The 21988-nt window shown below is 43.8% G+C and overlaps 2 protein-coding genes across 3 annotated transcripts; both read left to right on the forward strand.

Moving 5' to 3' along the window:
• Positions 1–6026: 6026 nt before the first annotated feature.
• Positions 6027–19753, forward strand: LOC128872160 (beta-alanyl-bioamine nonribosomal peptide synthetase ebony). Its single transcript, XM_054114576.1, has 13 exons — positions 6027–6678; positions 11475–11607; positions 11898–12173; positions 13304–13459; positions 13613–13839; positions 13934–13996; positions 14345–14555; positions 14989–15156; positions 15627–15823; positions 16141–16333; positions 16647–17007; positions 17288–17738; positions 19107–19753. The coding sequence occupies exons 2-13, from the start codon at positions 11475–11477 to the stop codon at positions 19245–19247; spliced, it is 2577 nt and encodes an 858-aa protein (XP_053970551.1). The 5' UTR covers positions 6027–6678; the 3' UTR covers positions 19248–19753.
• Positions 19754–20205: 452 nt separating this feature from the next.
• On the forward strand, positions 20206–21851 carry LOC128872419 (DENN domain-containing protein 10-like). Of its 2 annotated transcripts, none has more exons than XM_054115076.1 (5): positions 20206–20469; positions 20538–20734; positions 20793–21278; positions 21349–21466; positions 21541–21851. In XM_054115076.1, exons 1-5 carry the CDS (start codon positions 20430–20432, stop codon positions 21810–21812), a joined length of 1113 nt encoding a protein of 370 aa, XP_053971051.1. In that variant the 5' UTR covers positions 20206–20429; the 3' UTR covers positions 21813–21851. The 2 variants fall into 2 exon arrangements, with proteins under 2 accessions (XP_053971051.1, XP_053971052.1); XM_054115077.1 differs by having other exon boundaries at positions 20208–20469; positions 20847–21278.
• Positions 21852–21988: the final 137 nt, after the last annotated feature.

Consider the following 21988-nt stretch of genomic DNA (forward strand, 5'->3'; position numbering starts at 1 on the left):
AGAAAGAGAGAGGGGAGTACACTCGCGAAAGAGGGTGCGGCGCGCACTGTTGTTGTTGAGTCATCGGTATCAGTTTCTCGCGTCGGCCACGGCGCGCAACGAAAGAAGAAAAACGAAGGTAAACAGAGAGAGAAAAGAAATATAGTCGCGCTCGCAAGGATGCGAGAATCACACGAATAATAGTATAGCAACGGTATCCGATGTTCCCGTCGAACGGACACGGGACGACGCGGTTTACAAGGAACGACCTTGGGGGTTTCTTTTCAATTTCGAGATTATCGGGTCGCGAAACGAGACGTCAAAGCGACGCTTCCGGCAACGAGGAAGCGCGTCGCGCAGTAAAAAGCGGCGGGGTAAAGTTGCCGCGGATGTGATGAATTAAGATTGTAAAATAGGGTTATGCCCAGCGAGGAGAGACGGACAGACGCCGGCTATTGTTCTCGCCACTTGACCCAATCAGACGTTCAATCGAGGTTGCGTAACACGCAAAATACTCGGCCGACGACGATCGCGACAACACAGCCGGAGGTATCCAGGAGGGGACGTCACCTTTTAATGCCGACAGAGATGCACAGAATGAACCCCGATGATAAAGACACGTGAGATTTGCGAGTACGGTCTTCTTTAATGAGATTTTATGTCGAAACACGCGATTAAAAACGCATTCCGCGTGGCACCGTGTTCCGGTGTCCCGATGTAATCGTTTCGTGGAAGAACGATACCGGAAGCAGCATCTTCGAAACGAGTGATTTTTAATCAGAAAATAATTGAAAATCACGAAACGATCGAGTTCCGGATAATACGAATTTCCATTTGAGATTGAATTGAGGTTGAATTTGGAATAACACAAATTTTAATTAAAAATCATATCGCGGTTCGCGCGTAAATTTTACGAGCTCTCAATTTCTGATTTTTTAACTGAAATTCTTGGTCGATCGCCGTTGGAATTCCCGGTGACTTCGCGGATCCACTGACGTCTTGCTCGTGCATTTGCGTGGCCGGGAAACGGATCGCTGAAATTCTAGAGCCCGTGAGTGGCTCGTGACGTAGACGGAGAATACATTCTTCGACCGTAACAGAAAAACTTGGATCGAGGCGCTCGGGGATTTCCACTTTCTTCGAGCACCGAGTAAAAACGAATTCACGCCTCTCTCGATAAGGGGAATCACGATAATAAACACGTTGGACGCGGCACGCGCTAAACAGCACGGCAGTTACGTTGTTACTGAACAAAATGAAACTTGTGAACCATTTACGACGCAGAAGGCAGAATTAAAGGCAGAATTAAAGGCAGAATTAAAGGCAGAATTAAAGGCAGATATTCGTTGATAACGAATTCGTTTCGATATAGATGAACCGTTGTAACCACAAATGATACAGCATTCGCAGTATTGGCGACTGAAATTTCTTCTGGCGCATTTGCGAAACGACGAAGCCACGCGGACAGTGATAAATACAGTCATTGTTTACGTTTTGGGTCCAAGCTGTCGTAAATACAGATTAAGGTGTTAAATTAGGGACGCGACAACTCGGTTCTCCCGATTCGCACAAGAATATTATCCCACGCCGAGCGTTACGATCGCGAAAAAGTCGCGCACCGAACGCAACAAGGACGGCATTGTGAATATTCATAAAATCGAACAGATTTAAAATGCTACCAAGGAACAGATTTCTCGTCGGATAAGAAAACGATCGGTTATCGCGTGTAATTATCAGCCTACGCAACGCGACATGCAAATACGTTAAATGCAATACCTCGTGACGGAATCTCGCTTGAATCGAACAAACCGACGCGACAAAGACGTCGTCGGCTGCTTCCCAGAAACGCGTTGAAAGGTCTCGAATTTTCCTCGAGTTTCCTTTTAGCGCGTTGACCTTCGCGTGGGAACACGCACGGAGCCGGGACTCGATTCGCGTGACACGTCAATCATAATGTCGATTGTCGATGCGCGACGATAATCGTGAGGACGACGACGATTGCGTAGGTAAGACGCAGGTAAGACGGCTCGAGCCTGTCCGTGGCGTGTCGGTTAATTACTAAAACGTCTCCCTACAATGTAGAAAAGAGAAAAAAAATTGGTGTTGCCAAGAAGAGTTGCTAAATCGATGTTCGTGGAAACGATTACAAAAATGGGGCGTTTCTTGAATCGTCTACAATGTAGATAGATGAGAATTTTACCCATGGTTTAATTTCCATGGAATCGCACGAAGAGGTTAATTACGCCGCAGACTCCGAATCGAACCGAGATTAATCGCGATCGCCATCGATCGTTGGCCTTGAATCCGCGTACAAACTTGAGATCGTTCGCGAGATTCGTTACGTCAGACCTCGGAGCATCGCGTCGAGATTTGCATGTTTCTCTTCGCAATCGCTCCTCCGTTCTCATTTTAGAAATTCGTAGCGTAATCGCCGCGCAACGCCGACTCCACCCACCGTGTCCTCGAATCCGAAGCTACCAGGATTTTCAAGCGATCCGTTCCGCGCTTTGAACTAGCGTTTCGATTCTTAAAACAGTCGTCCATCAGGAAGGCGCATGCCGCTCGTAAGTGGTATTCGGCTGAATAATTCCGATCCCTGAATCGTCCGCGCATCTTCCACCGTGAAATTCTCCGCGGCTCGAGTTTCGATTCGTAACGAGACCGTCTGCCGGAAAGGAATTCGTCGATCGTATGATTTATTCCGTTCCGAAGCCACGACACGTTCTGAAACACCTCGCCGCGAGATCGAGCCCATAAAGCAAACTTCTGACGGAAGAAGACCCGACGTTGGTATTTCAGCGAATGATTGAGAGTTCCTGGAATGCCGAAGCGTGCTTCGGACGCCTCGGCGCGCGGCGCGGACCAGCCAGGAAGAGAGAATCCGACGAACGATATTTCGTTAGTTTACACGTTCTGGCGCGGTGCCGGTGCCGGAATAACAGAAATCGGTTGAAATCTTGAACGCATTTATTACGTGCCGCTTCGGTATCGAATGTATCGATCGATTCGTATGCTCCGTTCGGCTTCACGTTGTTCTCGAGCGTAGACAACCCGTAGACAAAACAGGGAGTTCGGTGTAGCGGCAAACTACGCATGTACAACTAACGGTATTCTTTCGGAGAATAAACACGCCAGAGAAAGCGAAAACATTACACGCGTGCTGTGCTTTTTCCACTCATCTGCTCGGCTTCTCGCTTTCACGGACCTCTCGCTTCTTTTCGAATCTCTAACTCGGCCGGACGACTTCGAGCAAAAAGGCGGGAACGGCGAGTTGCTTATTTCGAGACAATACGGTACGTACAACAAGTGGAGCTCGCGAAATTTTAACACGTTGGTCGTCGCGTCACCCAGAAATGGCCGACAGGACTTTCCACCAAGGAACTAAAAGAATTAATTTCAATAATGGTACAATAACGAAACTAAACTACGACGGATGTTAAATTATCTAATCGTCGACAGTCTCGAGACAAAATTTTAACTTTATAGAAATCTTATTAGAAATCTTGGCGAGTTTTTAGCTCGGCAGCCAACGTGTTAATCGAACTCCGCGTTAATTTGCGGATTTTCTCTTCGCGCGAACGATCCACAAGAAACTCTGGCTCGAGCGATCCATAGACATAGTTTCTGGCTCCAGGAAAGTTCCCAAGTTCGAAGTTTCGTTCGCGAACAATTCCCGGAAGAAATGTCGCGAACGGAATTTCCCCGAACGAGGCGACAACCGGAGCGTCATACGCGTATCCGAGCGTCACGGTTTCCCTGCTTTGTCCATTCACGCTCTGTCATTACCGCGCGAGTAGGAAATTAAGAAACGAGGCGCGAAGAGCCACGGTGCAATTAGATTGCACCGCCGCGCGATCACGCGATCCAGCCAGGCGTGAAAGCAGTAAAAGGGTGATGCCCCGCTGAATCTGGAACTTCCAAGTGAATAAGTCGATCGACGCGCGCGTTTCCGGTTAGGTGAACGCGCGATTAAAAAAGAAAAACAGAGACTGACGAATCGCGTAGGTGTATATGCGCGGAACAAAGTTGCACGATTCTTAGTTGATCTGGTGAAACGAATTATTGGTCATCGAAGTTAGAAAATAATTATCACTCAGTTGTTCCCTTTTCTAAGACACTCTTTATTTCGACCAGAGAGTTAGGAGCTGCGACGTTGCTTTCAAGAAGACTACGCTCGAACCGAGTATCACGTTCTAATTAACCTAAATCGAAACGATTAAGCGTTCGCAACATCGTCTGCCGTTAGGCACATCTTTAAATAATTACCTCTGTAGGTTTCTAATTTAAAAGAAGAAGCGAGTTTTTCTTTGTCGATCATTTTTGTTACACGAATATTACTTTGCATTCCCAATTACGAATTTAATACGCTCGCTGGTTGAAACGTCGACTCTCGTGTTACCGTGATAAATATTTGCTGTTACGTTGTTGCAACCGTGCAACAACGGCTTCGCGTCCTCTCCGAATAACGATACGAAAGGTAATTTAATAATTTTGTCGCGGGAACAACGAGTAACGCGTATAACGAGCTGAACAGTTTATTAACAAGGAAAATAGCTGCGCGTAGAAAAGTTTGCGGAGTGTGTCGCGTGATTGGGATACGCTGATTAAATTGTGGAACAAAGCACGGCAGGAAGCTATTGGAAATGGGGTATGAGTGAATAATTAAATACTGAATTTATAGATGAACTTTAGGTTTATTCGCTAAATTGTCACGAGCAAACTTCGATTTTTTCTCAACGACTCTGTTTAAATACTAACCGGCTAAAGAAGGAAAGTAGCCGAACAACGCTTTTCTTCCCGCTTGATTTACAAATTTTTGGATTTTAAATCGAAAACCTATTTTCATCGAAATAAAACATAGCCTGTGTTATTCAGGGATAGCGGAGCTTTCTGTTACCCGAACAAATTTTTTAAACGACGGACAACAATTTTGCGAAAGCGTGTTCGGGTTTTAGCAAGATGCGAAAATGTTTACGTAAAAATTGCCTGGCATTTCTCGGACATGCGTGAAAATTTCTTCTGGCACTCGGAGGGTCAAATACGCGTTTGCGCGATTCGCAGGATTTCTCGTGAAAGTTGCTACCTGGTCGAATAATGAAATAATGAATCACTGTAATGGATAATGGATGGAGAACGTTACCGATGTTGTCAGGATGCGCAGCGTTGCCTTGAGGTTACGCAAGTGGCGATATTTATTATAATAAATCTCCTTGGATCCCCTCGGGGTCCGTCGGAGTCGCGATTTACCGTAACAAAGTGATATCCAACCGTCGGACGAGCGATCATTTTCTAATAGAACGTTAAGTAGACGCGGTGGAAGCTTAATGGAACGGTAAAGCGAAATAATTTTACAATTCATTGGTTTCCCGAAGGTTGTTCCGACATCCATTTACCCCGCTCTGAAATTACGCGACTGGAGGGGAGGGAGTCGGAGGAGGAGAAGGAGAAGGAGGAGGAGGAGGAGAAGGAGGAGATGGACTCGTAATTAAACATAATTCAAGGATGTTATCACGGCTATCGAATTCGGAGGACCTAGGTGGGATAATAATTGGCTCGTCCTTTTCGATCAAACGCGAGAGATCCCGTCGGTGACCTGGCCATTTCAAAACCACTTTGCTCATCGATGTATCGAGTAACGATGTATCGAGTCGAGCCTATAAATTGGTCCGCGCGTTTCTCGCGTCAAAAATCTGTTATACGGGCAAGAATTACAGCAGAGTTTCTCAAACCTCGTTCTCCGTGTTTCAGTTCGAATGAAAAATAAAATTGTTGTACAGAACCGTTGCTACGTTATCGCGTCGAGTGGCGGACTAAAACTCGCGAGAATTAAAGTTCGTACACGTCGGGTTCGTGTTAAAACGAGAAACCGCTTCGACCACTCGACCGAGGTAAACACGGAGGAAGTAGCGTACGGTGCGATGCAAATTGGACGACGTCGAAGGGGCCAGCCGGTGCAGCAACACCGGGACAAAAGATGCGGAGATAGTGGTGGCAGGATAGGGGACAACGAACAATTCAGGGTCCTCGTAACCGGTTCCATATAAAAGCACATGCCACACGGACGGGAGGAGAGACATTCTCACCGAGCAATCCGGCCGGTGATAACTAAACCGTAAGGTCATCGAATCGCGTGCCCAGGAACCGCGCTGTTCGCGTCCTTCGTCGCGAATGATCTACGCGTTTACACGCGTACCGTTACCGAACCGAGATCAAACCAACTCCGAGGCTCGAGCGATCGAAAAATACTAGGATAAGATTAAATCGGATCGCTGATCGGTCGCAAAATTCGAGGATCTTAAAATCTCTCGAATCGAAGGGTCGAGGCATCAGGCAAATATCGACGAGTCCCAGAACTGCCAGTGGAAAATCGAAGGATTAGGAGACAGGTCTCCGAGGTGTTCACTTCGTGTGAATCGTAGCCTGCTGCGGTTCTGGCCAAAAGGAAAGTGCGTTGTGCGACGAAAGGGAACGGGAACAGGGGGAAGAACCACCGGAAAAGAATCAGCGGAGCCAGTACAGTGTGTTCGCTGAAAACGCGCGGCGATAGAGTGAGAATCGACGTGCAACTGTGAACATTCGGTCGAAATACGTGGACCTGTTCGTTCCCGTGAACGTTCCTGGGAAAGTATACGCCTTGGGTATTCGCTGGGATCCCGAAGAGGACAGGCAACTTTGGAGCAGCGAGATAAACATTCCAAGGTGAGCGAAGGCAGAATTAGGCGGTGAGAACGGTTTTGGACTTTCTAGTGACGTGCGACGATCGGTGACGGGTTCGATATGTATGGAAGCATATGAGTAAACGGGAAAAACGTCGTTCTCGTTGATAAAAACGGAATGTATTTGTTGAAAAAAAACCGAGCATGTCACAATTCGCACAGCAACCAATTTAAAGTAAAATTAATAAGTAAAGAAATAAGAGGTTAACGCTAAAAATAATGAACTTTAATTTACGCAAATTCTACTCTAAAAATATGTAGGAACGTTCGTTGATTATTTCTTCCCCGAAAATTTATTAATAAAATAAGTACATGAAGTTTTATTTTCAATTGATTCCTGTACGAGTACTCGTTACATTCACTGTGTCTCTAGCTGTACATTGGAAATAACATTATCGGTGCAGCCAAACTATAAAATTTTCACTTCTCTTGTTGCGGGATTCCGTAGCGAATAATTATCAAATTTTTTCGTTCCTTTTATTATCGACAGTAATTATAATTATACAAAACTAAACGGCCACGTACGCGAAGGGATCAAAGTATGACGACTGGAGAAAATAAATGAGTGCTCGTCCTAACTCGATTACTAAGGAATGGAAACACAGGTAAACGAGCACCGCGTCTGATTCTCTTTGAAGGCAAACTACAGTATAAGGACGAATGAAAATTTTACGTTTCTTTTTTCTTTTGCGACGTGGTTTCCTACGCAAACGTTGAACAGAGAACCTTGCGAGTCAGAATCAAGGCTCTCCAGAGAGATTCAAATACTGATAAAAACTAATGCCTCGGTTCGATCTATTTACGAGTTCTCGGCTTGTGCGAGGTGAATTCGAACCAAGGAACGAGTAGGATTAAAAGTATACTCGCACGTAATTTTTTTTTTTTTTTTTTTGAAAATTGAAGCTTGTTTGTATTCGATTGTATTTGTATTCAGAAAAACACTCTAAAGTATTCTAAAATATTCACTGGCATCCGTGGATTTCTGACTAAAAGTCGAATAAAATGTCGATCGCTGTTTGTCGGGAACTCAGCGCGAGGGACTTTCCGTTTACAGTAGGTGACCGATCGTTCGATCAGGAAAACTTCTCTCTCTGCTTTTCGAGAAGTTTGCCTGTCAGGATTTTCGCGAAACTCGTAATAAACGTTCGCGCTGTTCGGAGTGCTCTTACCCGCGTCATGTCCGCGAAAGCATCGCGTAAAGTTTCGCGACGAGCAGAGACTGGTGAAATTTTATTTCCTGCGACGAACGACCAGCAAACTCGCCGTTTAGTTATTCCACATATTTTCTAGTATCGCTATTCCGGTTATCCTATTTAACGTTCACGCGGATTTTACAGTTTCAACGATAAAAAGCGATCGAATAAAAAGCCGTTGAATATTGAAATAAAAATGTGGATAAACGTATCTTGGCAATCTATTGGGAATAATAAGTCTACTTAAATGGTGTCAATGGCGTCTATAAATATCCATATAGAGATCCTGCTAATTGATCGCGTCGAAACGTCGATAGAAAATGGTTGAAAGTTCATAGGAGATGGAGAAACTTTCCTGTTTCATTACCAAATAAATATTCAACGTCGAGTTAATAATCGTGATAATAAAGATTTGATTTCACGTGGCATCAACGATGTCTACCAAGGGATTAGGTTGCTTCAATCGGACGAACCACGGCCACCAAAACAAAATAACGGAAAAATAAGATTCCTCGCGAAATTCTTAATAATCGTAATTTTAATAATCGACGTCAACTTGATCTCAACGTGCAAAATTGAAAACGTTGATGTCGTACGATATTGGATCGTAACAAATAATTGCACCTTGAAGGGGGTAATAACAAGGGACGAATAAAAAAAGTGTATCGGTAAGGTTTTACAGCAAACTTCGTCGATCGAGTTACGAGGATAAATATAGAGGTTTTCTTTCGATTAATCGACTCGAGTCTATAAATTTTCAAATAATTGCCATAAGAAATTCAACGATAAGATCAAAATTGTGTCGTTACACGTCGAACGAATTACGTGATTCGGCTTTCGAAAGAACGCACGAGCGCAATGGAGCCGTCGAATACTTTCATCGAGCGAAACGCCACAACTTTTCGTTTCTTTCTAACGACTGCATAGCGTTAGATTGGGTTATGTAAACGCCAAGGCGCATGTGTACGTTTCACAATTTGTGGCCCTGCGAGCCCGTTTCCAATCGAAAGGTGTGCTGTAACAGACGGTTACCTACGATATTATTCCTCTATTGTTAATAAACGAGGCTGAACTTTCGCTGGAAGCTTCGACGACGTCGGCGTTTGGTTACCTTTCGGTAGAAAATAACGACCGACTGGCTCGGATACGTCGACGACATTTCGAGAAAGATGAGAAAAATTCTGGAGACAAAATTCAGACGACAACGGGAACACAGAGAAGCGGGAAAATGCAGGTCGATTTAAAACAATTGAAAGAAAAATGCAGGAAAAATGAGAGAAAATTGTCGAGAGGAGAGACTCGATGTTAAGATAAAGTAATTAAAAAATGAAGAAACAATGGAATTACAGAAGAAAAGGTTCCGTGACGGAAGCATTCGTAATTGTATGTGAAAAAAAGGATAGAAAATTGCAAGAAAAATGGCGCGACGTGGAAAAGTAAAAATGATCCGAGCCTTGAGAGGCGAGTACTCGTTGAATCCAGCGAGAAGCGCTTAATTAACGTCGGTTCTTAAGCAATATAAATTTGATTGTTCGTTAGTCCGCGGTAGCGAAACGCTCCGAACGCCGTCTTTACGCGGTGATCATGATTCTTGCGATCACTGTAATTACTGGAATAACGATGATAAATCAATTACGACGTAATTGGAATTCCAATCGACAACCGTTTACAGATGTTAAAGTAGCTTTAAAAAAAAACTGTTATACATTTAGATGTCGGAAAGATCGATTGGATATTCCAGGAAAAACAGAAATCGGTCGAAATCGTGAACGCATTTATTACGTGCCGGTTCGGCTTTGTTCTCGGGCGAGACGAAAGGGAACCCTCGGGAGGAACCCGTAGACGATAATAGAGGGTTCGGTGTAGTACTAAAACATATACAACTAACGGTATTTACACACTTTGTACTTTACACACGTTCTGCGATTTTTCCACCAATCTTCTCGGCTTCTCGCTTTCGCGACTTGGAGCAAAAAGGCAGGGATAGCGAGTTGGTTTTTTCGAGGCGGAAAACAGTTGGTTATTTCGAGACAGTACTGTAAGTACTCTAATCGTAAAAGACAGTATGATGCTAATTCAGCACAGGAATCCAAGTTTCTCCATTATCTGACTTCGGAAGTTTCGAATTTCTAGGAATGTCGATATTAGTCCATGTCTGCCTCAAGAACGACAGGAAGTTGAATCGAATTCAGTTGGCCCGGAAATATTCCATAAATTTTAACGTAGGGTCAAGCGAATCTAAATTTAAAATTCGCCGTATCTAAATTTCAGATGTGCCGAATCTAATGTTTCGTATGGACCGACTTTCGTACTCGACGTTGATGGGAGATCGCACCTAGAAGATGCGGTGTGTCGAGTCTTTTAGATCTTGTCTATTCTAGATGCGATCTTTTGATATTTTCATTCGCCTGTCATAGACGAAGATTGCAGGAGAGTGCGTCTAAACGGCTCTATCTAGAACTCGCTTGTCCTGTCAGGTGAAAATGAAGATTAAGAGATTCAACCTGGATGATTCCACGCGAGAAAATTACAAGCCTTCTAGACCGTTCGTCTTCTAGATACAGATCTTCCGGTGCCTTCGTCGTTTAATCATAAAATAATTCAGTGCTTCGAATATGTTAAGAACGATTTATCTTATTCTTCCATGAATTAGGGATGAAAACATACGTTAGATTTTATCTGAAAGACCGTTTAGAAGTACTTTTATTAACCCTACAGTGCGCATCGATGCACGTATGCATCAACCGCATTTTTCTTTGATATTTTATTACGCAACGACGTAAGCGATAACACATGCGCTGTTCCTAACGGAAAGGTCACGACGCCATCGAAGATAATTATTTTTCCGCCGAATTTGACGGGTGTCATTAGAATTTTTACGGTAGCGTTATTCGTGTTTGGTCTGATTCGAAAAATTGCGCACCGTAGGGTTAAATACTCGGGTTCCTCCTGATTTGGAAGGAGAATATCGACGAGGTCGCTGAGTAAGAGCAGTCGCGTATATCTTTCGATTTAAATCGATCGAACCCGATCGCAAAGATCGATCTTCCCCAACGGGTTTTTTTTTTCACCTTTCCGCAATCTGATTTCTAGTCAGCCACGGCTGCTACGATCTTCCCCAACGTCTTGCCTGGAATTGACTTTCTTTTCCGCGAATCGAAGGATACAACGCCACCGGTATCGTCTGCCAAACGATTACATTGTCTACACGCTTTATTACGAAACCGGCGACTGACTCACTTTCACGAGCACACCTGCCAGATAACATCCAGATCCATTGCAGCCAGACCTATTCGTGTGTGGCCCAAAGTTGTTTGCCGTTGACAATTAGTCGCGCGTTTGATTTGTCGTTTGGAATTTGAAGCGCGACGCGTAGATCACGGAATGTAGGTCGACGCTGTCAATTAAATCGAGTCGATTAATTAACGTTGATTGACGCGTTGATTGACGCGTTGACTAACGTGTTAATCAACATAATAATCACCGGTGCTCTGGTTATTCCGGCGTCTTTAATTTCTTTTCGCACCTGGCGCTTTCGTTTCATTTCGACGAGAATTTGATCGAACATAAAAATTTCAATTCACAGATGGGAACCATACTGCAGCAGTCGGTCTTAAAAGGCCGGCAGACCGACGGTATCAAGGAGAAGGATTTGCTTCATAAATTATTCAAAGAAACAACGGCAAATTATTCCAGTCAGCTGGCGGTCTACTACGAAGGTACGTGTCATTGGTGTTATTACAGGTGCGGGGATGGGGAGATGAAAAATGTGAACAAAATGCAAAGAAGAAAATAGGCGAGTGATTATGGGGCGCAAGAAGAACGAGGAGGAATCGATTAAACGTCCCGTGTCGCGAACTCTATTAATATTGATACGGTTTCTGTGTCTTTCGGTTTTTGCCGATTTTCTTCTATCCTCGCGCTGTAGAATAATTTCGAAGAGATTCCAAGTTAAACGAATCTTTTTGCGTGGATGTAAATCTGAAAAATGATGCTTGTTTCCGACCAGACGACAATGGCGACGAGCACACGTTTACTTACGACCAGCTGAACCAGCTGACCAACGCGATGGCTCGATGTCTTCGGAAATGGGAGAAACCAGAAAACGCGTCGCAATCGCTGGTAGCCGTTTGCATGAAGCCGTCTCACCAGTTGCCCGTGATCCTGTTGGCCATAGTTAAAGCGGGAATGGCGTACCTGCCCCTGGACCCGGAGTTCCCCATGTCCCGAGTGAAACACGTTCTACAGGAGGCGAGACCTTTCATGGTGCTGATAGAAGAGGAAGGTAATTGATAGCCTTGTCCGACAAGTCGACTCATGGAAACGTTTTATGTCCTTTCTCCGGCCAATTTCTGTAGTTGTTTGTAAGTCTTGCAGTTGTAGACTTGCAGCTCGAGGACTGATGGATGGCCTTTGGATCTGAGAAGTTACAGGCTTCGAGGCTTTGAGTACTGTTCGTTTTACTTCTCGAGTTTCTTGGACTCGTTAGCAGAGTTTAAGACTTTTGTTTCTTTCTGAGCTTTTAGGGCCATACTTTGGTCACTCTGGGTGCTAAATACAGAGGACACTTGGATGGAAAAATTCAAGGCTTTGAGCACTCTCAGTTTTATTCCCCAAGTTTCTTGATTTCGTAGCAGAGTTTAAGACTCTTGTTTTTTATTGAATTTTTGGCGCTATACTTTGGTCACTCTGGGTGCTAAATACAGAGGACACTGAGATGGAAAAATTCAAGGCTATGAGCGCTCTCAGTTTTCCTTCTCAAGTTCTTTGAGCTCGAGACCAAAATACGCTAAGAAAAATTCCTACAGCTACGTAAGAATTGTTCTTTAAGCTCCCTATATAAACACAGAAAATCAGAGCGCTATGTACTCGAAGTATGTATGTATTCGACCAACCCTTCTATTCAATAGATTCGAATAACGTCGTGTTCTTGAATGAAACAATTACAAGCTTATCGCTTCGAGTCGATAAATCAAGACACTGAGAAGGACTTGGAGTGATTTCTAGCTTGATTCGCGAACCGCAGAAAAGTGGTTCACCTTTACGGTTCCGCGCGGCAAATGGAAGGACCTTGAGAGGCCTATATGCAAATCGCGGCGCGATTTAAGGTTGAACCAAACGAATCGCTCGTTCCGACGAGCCATTCGCCAGGAACAACTTCCTGAATGCTTTTTCCGAGGCCGACAGGCCCAATCGACAACTGCTGTTCTCGTAAAATTTACGGTTTTTAGCGTTATCGCGCGTTTCGATGGATGCATCGAAATTATCCAATTAAGCCTATATAGGAGAGGAAACGAACTCGAACACGATTGGCCTCACACACTTTATGGAGACGAATGGTCGTCGTAATTGAACGAATCCCAGATATCTGTGCCTACGAGTTGGCGTAAGTTAAATACGAATCGAATCTTCCAGCGGATTCGTCGATCTACGAGAACGCGATCACGGTCACCTACGACCAACTCTTGGATCGAAGTCGAGACGAGAGCAAGGATGATTTGGAGCTCCAAGGCGATCCTGAGCAACTCGCCATTGTTTTATACACTTCCGGTAGCACGGGCATTCCGAAAGGTGAGCGCAGAAATTAAAATTCTTTTTCTCATTTCTGTTATACTTAAATTTATTATATTATATCACCGAAGATGGAACACGAACGCTACAGTGTTCCAGCTCTCTAAAATAAACAAAATAAAATCCCTTGGCTGTGTTTGTTGTTGTTCGAAGGAGTGCTGCTGCCTCACGCGACAGTGTTGAACCGCCTGCGATGGCAATGGCGCGAGCTACCGTACGCGACGAACGAAACCCATTGCGTGTTCAAAACGTCGCTGACTTTCGTCGATTGCGTCTCCGAGATTTGGGGACCGCTTCTGCAGGGTCGTACTCTCGTAGTCATCCCCAAACACACCACGAAGAACCCGGAGAGATTCGTCCACGAGCTGGACAAGCACAAGGTTGGCCATTCGCGCTGATACAGCGATCAAAAATTTGATAAATATCGATCGCAATTTTGTTTGATACGACCGTCCGGTTTCGTCACGGTTACAGATTCAACGACTGGTGTTGGTGCCGTCCTTACTGCACTCCATGCTCATGTACTTGAGTCTGCGCGTGAGTAGTGTGTTGTACCACCTGTTACAGGCATCTTGAACCAAATATACACCTAATCATGGTGTGCCAGTGTAAGGCCTCCACCTTTCCATTTCGTTCATTGCCATTGAATTTTATAATTGCTACTAAAAGCGAATTTAAACAAATGGTCCGATTCGCAGCCAGTCAAACGCGAGGAGAGTTTCAAGACTATTGCTTGAATCACGAGGATTCCTTATTTAGATGCTTTGATTGAACGCGTTCGCTCTTAATTGTCCTAGATAACAGAATCTTTAACGTCCGTTTACACCACCGTGTCTCTATCTATCTATTTATCTATCTTTGACTATCAGTGATGCCACGTTTCAGGACAAGAACAACGTACTCGGCTCGTTGAAACTTTGGGTGTGTTCCGGGGAAACGCTGCCGGTATCGTTGGCTGAACAATTCTTCGCCACGTTCCGCGACAGCGACAAGATTTTGGCCAATTTCTACGGAAGCACGGAGATCATGGGCGACGTCACCTATCACCTCCTGGCCAATCGAAACCAGCTGCAAATGGCGGAGAAGGTTCCCATAGGTAAACCCAGCGACATGTACTGCTGGGAGACGAGAAGAAGATTTGCAGAAACATTTGCTCTTTCTCTTTCACTCTCTGTCCTTCTCTACGTTCGACGCTCGACTCGAGCCAAATGTAAACACAGAAGAGAAATGCAATCTTTGGGTCCCGATTTTCCTCCACTTATCCAGTGTTTACTGTATTTCGGCCTATAGTAAGCTACTTCCGCTAATCTTCTTCTCACCTCCCAATAGCATTAGCTTCGGGGGAGTACTACGTAGTTGGCGAAGATGGTTGCTAAGTGGTTAGCGTTTAAGTTTATTTGGTATCCGAGCAATCCTCTCGTTTGCTGTTACACGGACGACGCTCGAGATCGGCAGATAAACGGGATCGTAAAGTTCGCCTATTCCGTTAACTCCACTCGAATGTAACGTTAAACCGACTCGATTCGCAGGAAAGCCATTGGACAATTGCATCGTCTACATAGTGAACAAAGATATGCGACTGGTCCCGCAGGGGGACGTGGGCGAGCTGATAGTGGCTGGGAGAAATCTCGCTGCGGGTTACATTCGCGACAACGATTCGCGCAAGTTCCTGGTCAATCCTCACGCCATCGATCCAGGTGAGAATCGATCCTTCGATGACATTTGAGAAAGGTCGTTAACGAGAAAACCTGTCTACCTTTCCTCCGCGACTCGAACGAAAACCCGATTTCATACTTTGCATGATTAATCAAGGAAGTTCGATCACGTACTTCGTTTCTCTTCGTTTCTATGTATATAGCCACGCTCATTGGGATTGCAAATAGTTTACTTTGCTCGAACTCGCGCAAACAAGAACACGTTCTTCGCCAAAGTCTGCTTCGTTGTTTCTTTCGCGTTGCTATTACTATCGTTACTTGTTATTATTATTTTAAATTAGATACAAAAATATTTCACGTCATATAAATTTAAAAATACAACGAAACAATTTTATATCATTCATACATCGTACGTAAGAACTATTAGGTAATATAGGGTAGTTTTAAGCCCCGCAATCCTAGAACTATATAAAAAAAATTTTGAAAACATGAAGTATTTGCCCTTCGAACAGAATACTCGAAGATTTATCGAACGGGTGACTACGCCAGGATATCCAAAGGGGTTGTCATTTACGAGGGACGCGTCGACTCGCAGATAAAAGTCCGTGGACACCGGGTGGACCTCACGGAAGTGGAGAAAGCCGTCTCCAAAGCACCTGACGTCAACGAGGTGGTCGTTCTTTGTTACAAACCAGGGGAATTATCTCAGGTACGAATACAATAGTTTAGTATATACAGGGTGTTCCGTGACTGGTGGTACGAGCGAGTAAGGGGTGATTCTACGGTGGAAAATTGAATCGAAAATGTAAGAATAAAATTTTTATCACGTGACGCTTTATTTTAAAACTTGTGTTTTTCAAAAATAAAGCGACCATATGAAAAAATGTTATTCTACATTTTCGATTCAATTTTTCACATAGAATCACCCCCTACTCGCTCGTACCACCAGTCACGGGACACCCTGTATAAGTTGTAGACGAAAGTAGCACGGCGCGTTTAACGATGAACACGCGCCGAAATTTTCAGACACTCATCGCGTTCGTTACTACTACGAACGGGTCCACCTGTCCGGAGAAAATCGAGACGTTCCTGCAAGCTACCATACCCCTCTACATGATGCCGCGAATTATCATCGTGGACAACATACCGCTTTTGACAAACGGAAAGACGGATCGACAGGCCCTGTTGAAGCGATATGAATCCTCCGATATCAACAGAGGTACGATATCCGTTCGGACTGAATTTTCTTTAATATTTTCCGAAAATAACTGATAGTGACGCCACAGACAGTCGCGTCGTATTTCTCGCCATGGGACGGCGCGATGGTACACGCCATCTGATGGACACGCAGGCGCGAGCCACCGGTGGTACACGCCGTCCGATGGACACGCAGGCGCGAGCCACCGGTGGTACACGCCGTCCGATGGACACGCAGGCGCGAGCCACCGGTGGTACACGCCGTCCGATGTATTTCGAAATAGAATCCTTAAGGATCTTATAAAGAATGTATTTGCGTTCTATGGTCTGTTTAGAAGAAGACAGTTGCGTGGATGTCGACTACGCCAGCGTGCCAGGGAAAGACCTTAAAAAAGCGATGGTCCTGTTCCCCACGGTGGCGTCTGTGATAGGTCACGGTGGAAGGGCGAACGTGACGCTCGATGCAAATTTCTACGAGCTGGGAGGGAACTCGTTGAACTCGATCTACACGGTAACGAAGCTGAGGGATCAAGGTTACGAGATAGGAATCACGGAATTCATCACGGCGAAGAATATGGCGGAGGTGCTCGACCGAATGAGAATCAGCACGGAGGACACGCCGCAGGAGGTGAATCTGAACGAGGAGGAGCATCGCTACGAAATGTTGAACGACAGCCACAAGCAGGACGTGGTTGAGTGAGTAGAGTTAGCTGGGTTTGTAGACTGATTAACTCCATAAAACAGAAAGTTGAGAAATGCGATGAAATAATAAGGTACATTGTTTTTTGAAATTCTCTTTGTGATATATATTCAAATAAATGTTGTAGAATGCATAAATACAGACGTAGCTTTCATCTAACGGTACATAAAATAGTAAGAAAGAATAGCCAATCAAGTGATCGTCATTAATGTTACAATTTTTATGTGACTGGCGGAGTTGAACCATGGATCAGTAATCCAAAGAACCATTTCGCAGAATCATCACGGAGAGCTTCTACAACAAAGCGGATTTGGAGCAATTACTAATGCCGGACATATCGAAGGACGACTACCGATTGATGATGGATCTTCTCTGGGAACCGTTGGTCGAGAAAAACTTGAGCTTCGTGGTGAAATCGGCGCGGGATGGGAGAACGATCGGCGTGGGCCTGAACTTCGACCTGTGGGACGAACCAGAGGTGATAATCGACTCGAAGTTGACGATAGTCTTCGAGTTCCTGGAGTACCTGGAGGCGCCGATCCGAGAACGAAAGCTACCGAAAGGGAAAGGACAGATCATCCACAATTTCATGATGACCACCAGTGACGATTTGAACGCGGCCGAAAACGTGATCCTGATGAAAGAGATGGAGGAGTTTTGTTTGCAACTGGCCAAGAGGAAGGAGTACGCTGGGATCTTTACCACCAACACCAGCCCGCTTACGCAGGTGATTTTTTTATGTTGAACTGTACTTAACGTTTCACGCCTACTACGTAAAAAAGTTCATTAATTGCGCAGCACGAAACGTAATCACTGTAAATCGTTTTAATTCTCGCATCGCAACGGAACTCAATGTTCGGTTAATTCTGCAGTTCCAAGAGACCGCCATCTTGCGCCGCAGTATCTCTTTTAACGAGGTCGTTCTTTCGAAGAGGTCGACCTTTTCGCGGATAACTCGCGGAACACCATCCGACCGTTACAGCTTTGCTTATTGTTACTGTTATGGCGGGCATCTTCGAGCTTCCCGTTCCTGTATTGTCCACCGTAAAGTTTTTAAGTAACGCGACCAATGTCGCTGCTAACGCAATCTAACTTGGGAATAGCCTTTGAAATTCCCGCCAGATGACGTGGCTAACGGTACTGGTCGGAAAATTCGTTCTTCGATTTATTATACAGGGTGTCCGAAAAGTCGGGGAGGAGCCGGAAATGGGGGGTAGCTGAGACGATTCTGAACAACAATTTCCTTTGCAAAAATGTCGGATGGGGCTTCGTTAAGGAGATATTAAGCGAAAACCCCGACCAATCAGAGCGCGCGTATACCGTTGGAGCGGCCGCGGTAGCGAAGGCTACGGGCTAGCGGCTGCGCTTGTACGCGAACAAGTGACTCGACGTGTATCGAAGGACATTGACGCTGCCGCCTAGCGCCTTAACCTTCGCTACCGCGGCCGCTCCAACGGCATCCTCGCGCTCTGATTGGTCAGTGTTTTCCGTGAATATCTCATCAACGAAGCCTCGGACAACATTTTCGCTAAGGAAAAAGTTGTTTCAAATCACCTCCCGAACCACCTCTTTCAAGGTGTTACAACGTTTTTGGGACACCCTGTATATACAGAGTGGAGGTGATTTGAAACAACTTTTTCCTTGGCGAAAATGTTGTACGAGACTTCGTTGAGGAGATATTAAGAGAAAACCCCGACCAATCAGAGCGCGCGTAGACCGTTGGAGCGGCCGCGGTAGCGAAGGCTACGGGCTAGCGGCCGCGCTTGTACGCGAACAAGTGACTCGACGTGCATCGAAGGACATTGACGCTGCCGCCTAGCGCCTTAACCTTCGCTACCGCGGCCGCTCCAACGGCATCCTCGCGCTCTGATTGGTCAGTGTTTTCCGTTAATATCTCATCAACGAAGCCTCGGACAACATTTTCGCTAAGGAAATTGTTGTTCAGAATCGTCTCAGCTACCCCCCATTTCCTGCTCCTCCCCGACTTTTCGGACACCCTGTATACCGTATTTATAACTGACGTATTTATAACTATAGCGTCCCTAAGTCCCTATTTCCTATTATAATATTGTATTATTTTTTTCGTGTGTCGCAGCAACTTGGAATGGACGTGTTCGGATACGAAACGATGCTAACCTACCAAGTGAACAAATACATGGCCCCCGATGGCACGAAGCCCTTTGGGAAAGCACTGGATAGTCAAGTGGCAATTTGCTCGTTAAAAATGATCAACTAATGCCCCCTGAAACGAAGCGGAAGCATTACTCGTTTATGTCGCGCGAGAGCACGTTTTTTTACGGTCTTTTGTAACAGCAAAATTCTGGGCTTCGAGGATGTTGCTTTTGACATTGATAACAAACTCGAGTAACGGATGATAAACGATGATTCGTTGAATTCATAAAATTTAGAAATTGTTGAACGTCTTATTCGTTATCTACTATTGGAATAAAATAATATCGGTCTATACGTGCGTACGGAATCGAAACGACATCGAATCTTAATTTATTGTAACAAATCATTGTCATGGCATCATACTTGGCGTATTATGTAAAATTTCGTGTTTCAGCGTGATAGGAACTATTGTTAGTATTTGTTTGCGCAATCGCGTAGCATTACGTTGACGTAATTAAGGAACATTGTAAATACTTTTGTACATAGAAATCGTATATGTTAGACGACTATTATTAAGTAAGTTATAAGAAAATTGTTGAATAATTTAATAAAGTAAATTCGTGTACCTTCCGCTGGTCTGTTTCTAACCATCGATTTGCTGTGCGGTTTAAATAAACTACATCAAAGCAAAGTTGATCTCTTTGAGTCTCGAATGGTTCCAGCATTACAGTAGTTTAAGAGATTTATATTTATGCGATATATGGAATAAAATATTCTAAAAATCAACTCGTATGGTTCGTCAGTTCCCTGTACCATCGACGAACTTTAAGTATCGTATAGTTGCAACGCTAGATGGCGAAATTTGCTTTAGATAACAATATTTACGTACACAAAATTTATAATAACCGTTTCACGAGCAAGGTCGTACGAGAAACTGATGCTATAGCTAAACATGATAAAAAAGATTCCTACATTTATAGATTTAGCGATACAAATTTGTGTGTTACCAATCGAGTACACCGATAATACTATCATGATCATATGGATAGAAGCTAATACTAATTTCACTAGATTCAGGGCGGCTCGATGTTCCATCTAGCAATATATAAAATACGCCTTCGCATGAAACATAACCTCAACAAATGTTAAACTTGCCAACTTTTTACATGTTTATCATGATCACTTGTGTCAAAACGTAGGAATGCTGTATTACATGCGATCTCTAAACAAGATTAAGTCGTCGATTAGGTGCCTAATTATCGTCATATAACTTAATGGGTCGATCTGTTGATAATACTTTCTTGATATGGCCCCACTGACAGATTTACTTTCGTGCAGCATAATCGGTAATTATTATCGTAATTACGTGTTCAGAGTTATAATCGATATTTCTTACGTTTCGTTCAATTTTCAGAGAAAGATTCTAACGGTGATGTATTGTGGACGTGGTCTTATCCGACGATATCGGAATCGCAAAAAGCAGTCGTTGCGAGGAAATGTAACTTAGAATTGGAGCATAATTCTCCTCAAGTGTTTGTATTTTCAAGACAAAAACACGATTGGTTCTACATACATTGTAGCGAAGTATTCGATTCAGACAAATTACCAAAAGTAAGTTATGATTTCTTTGAAACCCCATAAAATAGCTAAGTAACTATGCTTATCAAAGATATGTACGCGCAATGAAGTTACTGGAAACAAACAAGAATTGTCTTCAACACAGGTCAAGCAATTTGCATTGGTTTTGTTTGCAAAAGACTTTAACCCACGAAAATACGAAGTACTCTCGAGAGTACTTAGCAAAATGTACTGCAAGACTGGAAAACCAACAGAAATCTTACAGCTATACCTTTCGGTATTTACTAAAGGATCTTGTTCTACTCAAGAAAACGGAACATTTGTTTCCGATGACTTTAATAGCCATCGGTTTACAGTGAATACCAACATTAAAGAATTAATTAAAACTTTTGAATTGGAGACAATTTTGATATACACAGCGCTTCTTTTGAAGAAAAGAATAATTGTTTATCATCATAGCTTGGAACAACTTTTGAAATGGATTGGATTGTTTCCTGCTTTAATGAAACACCGTAAAGTCACAGACAATTTGTTTCCTTGGATCGATCTGGTCGATGACGAATTAACAGAATTAAAGGTACGTTGATTAACGTATACCTTAGAATACAAAATTATGAAAAATGTTTAAACTAGAAAATTTTTTGCAGAGACATTCGTATTACGTCGCGGGCTGCAGAAATAGCTCCATATCGTCGAGAACAGATCTGTACGATCTACTTGTAAATATTCCAGCTAGAGAAATTACCGTTGCTTCGCATGCAAAAGGTAAAGAAAGATTCGATAAAACCTTCGTTTCATTAAATATTTTTTACCTGTGAAAATGCTACATTTGTTTTCAGAAAGTCTTACAATGACAAAGACACACAAAGAAATAGCTTTATTCATGGTTCAACTTTGTGAAAATCAGACGTACACGGAAACTCAAATAATATCCGAAATAAACGATAAAACTCAAGATCTTTTGAACCAGTTAACATCTTTGGCTCTGGTTCAAGGACCAGATGGAAGAAAGATGGTTTCCGCGCAAACATTGAAGGAAAAAAATCTACCGCCAGCCGTTGAAAACTTCTTAATCAATTTGGCTGTTGCAGAGAATCTGTTTCTATTATAATCTATTGTATATTTTTGTAAATAAATTCATTCGATTGGATCATCTCGATAACTGTGATACGCGATACCATTAACCACTTTGACCACATTAACATACACGATCGAAAGTGTCCTTCCTCCCTGCACCACATTCTGTTCGAACAGTTCAATTTACGCGGGATTCAATTTACGCGGAAA

This window comes from Hylaeus volcanicus, chromosome 2 (genome assembly GCF_026283585.1).
Source record: "Hylaeus volcanicus isolate JK05 chromosome 2, UHH_iyHylVolc1.0_haploid, whole genome shotgun sequence".
Lineage (NCBI taxonomy): Eukaryota > Metazoa > Arthropoda > Insecta > Hymenoptera > Colletidae > Hylaeus > Hylaeus volcanicus.

Excerpts from the sequence above, each read along its gene's own strand:
- LOC128872419 (XM_054115076.1), top strand. The coding sequence starts at position 20,430 with ATGGCCCCACTGACAGATTTACTTTCGTGCAGCATAATCG. Across the intron at positions 20,470-20,537 it reads ACTTTCGTGCAGCATAATCG|AGAAAGATTCTAACGGTGAT; the intron begins GTAATTATTATC and ends TTCAATTTTCAG. Across the intron at positions 21,467-21,540 it reads CGTTGCTTCGCATGCAAAAG|AAAGTCTTACAATGACAAAG; the intron begins GTAAAGAAAGAT and ends ATTTGTTTTCAG.
- LOC128872160 (XM_054114576.1), top strand. The coding sequence starts at position 11,475 with ATGGGAACCATACTGCAGCAGTCGGTCTTAAAAGGCCGGCAGACCGAC. Across the intron at positions 13,460-13,612 it reads TAGCACGGGCATTCCGAAAG|GAGTGCTGCTGCCTCACGCG; the intron begins GTGAGCGCAGAA and ends TGTTGTTCGAAG. Across the intron at positions 17,739-19,106 it reads ACACCAGCCCGCTTACGCAG|CAACTTGGAATGGACGTGTT; the intron begins GTGATTTTTTTA and ends CGTGTGTCGCAG.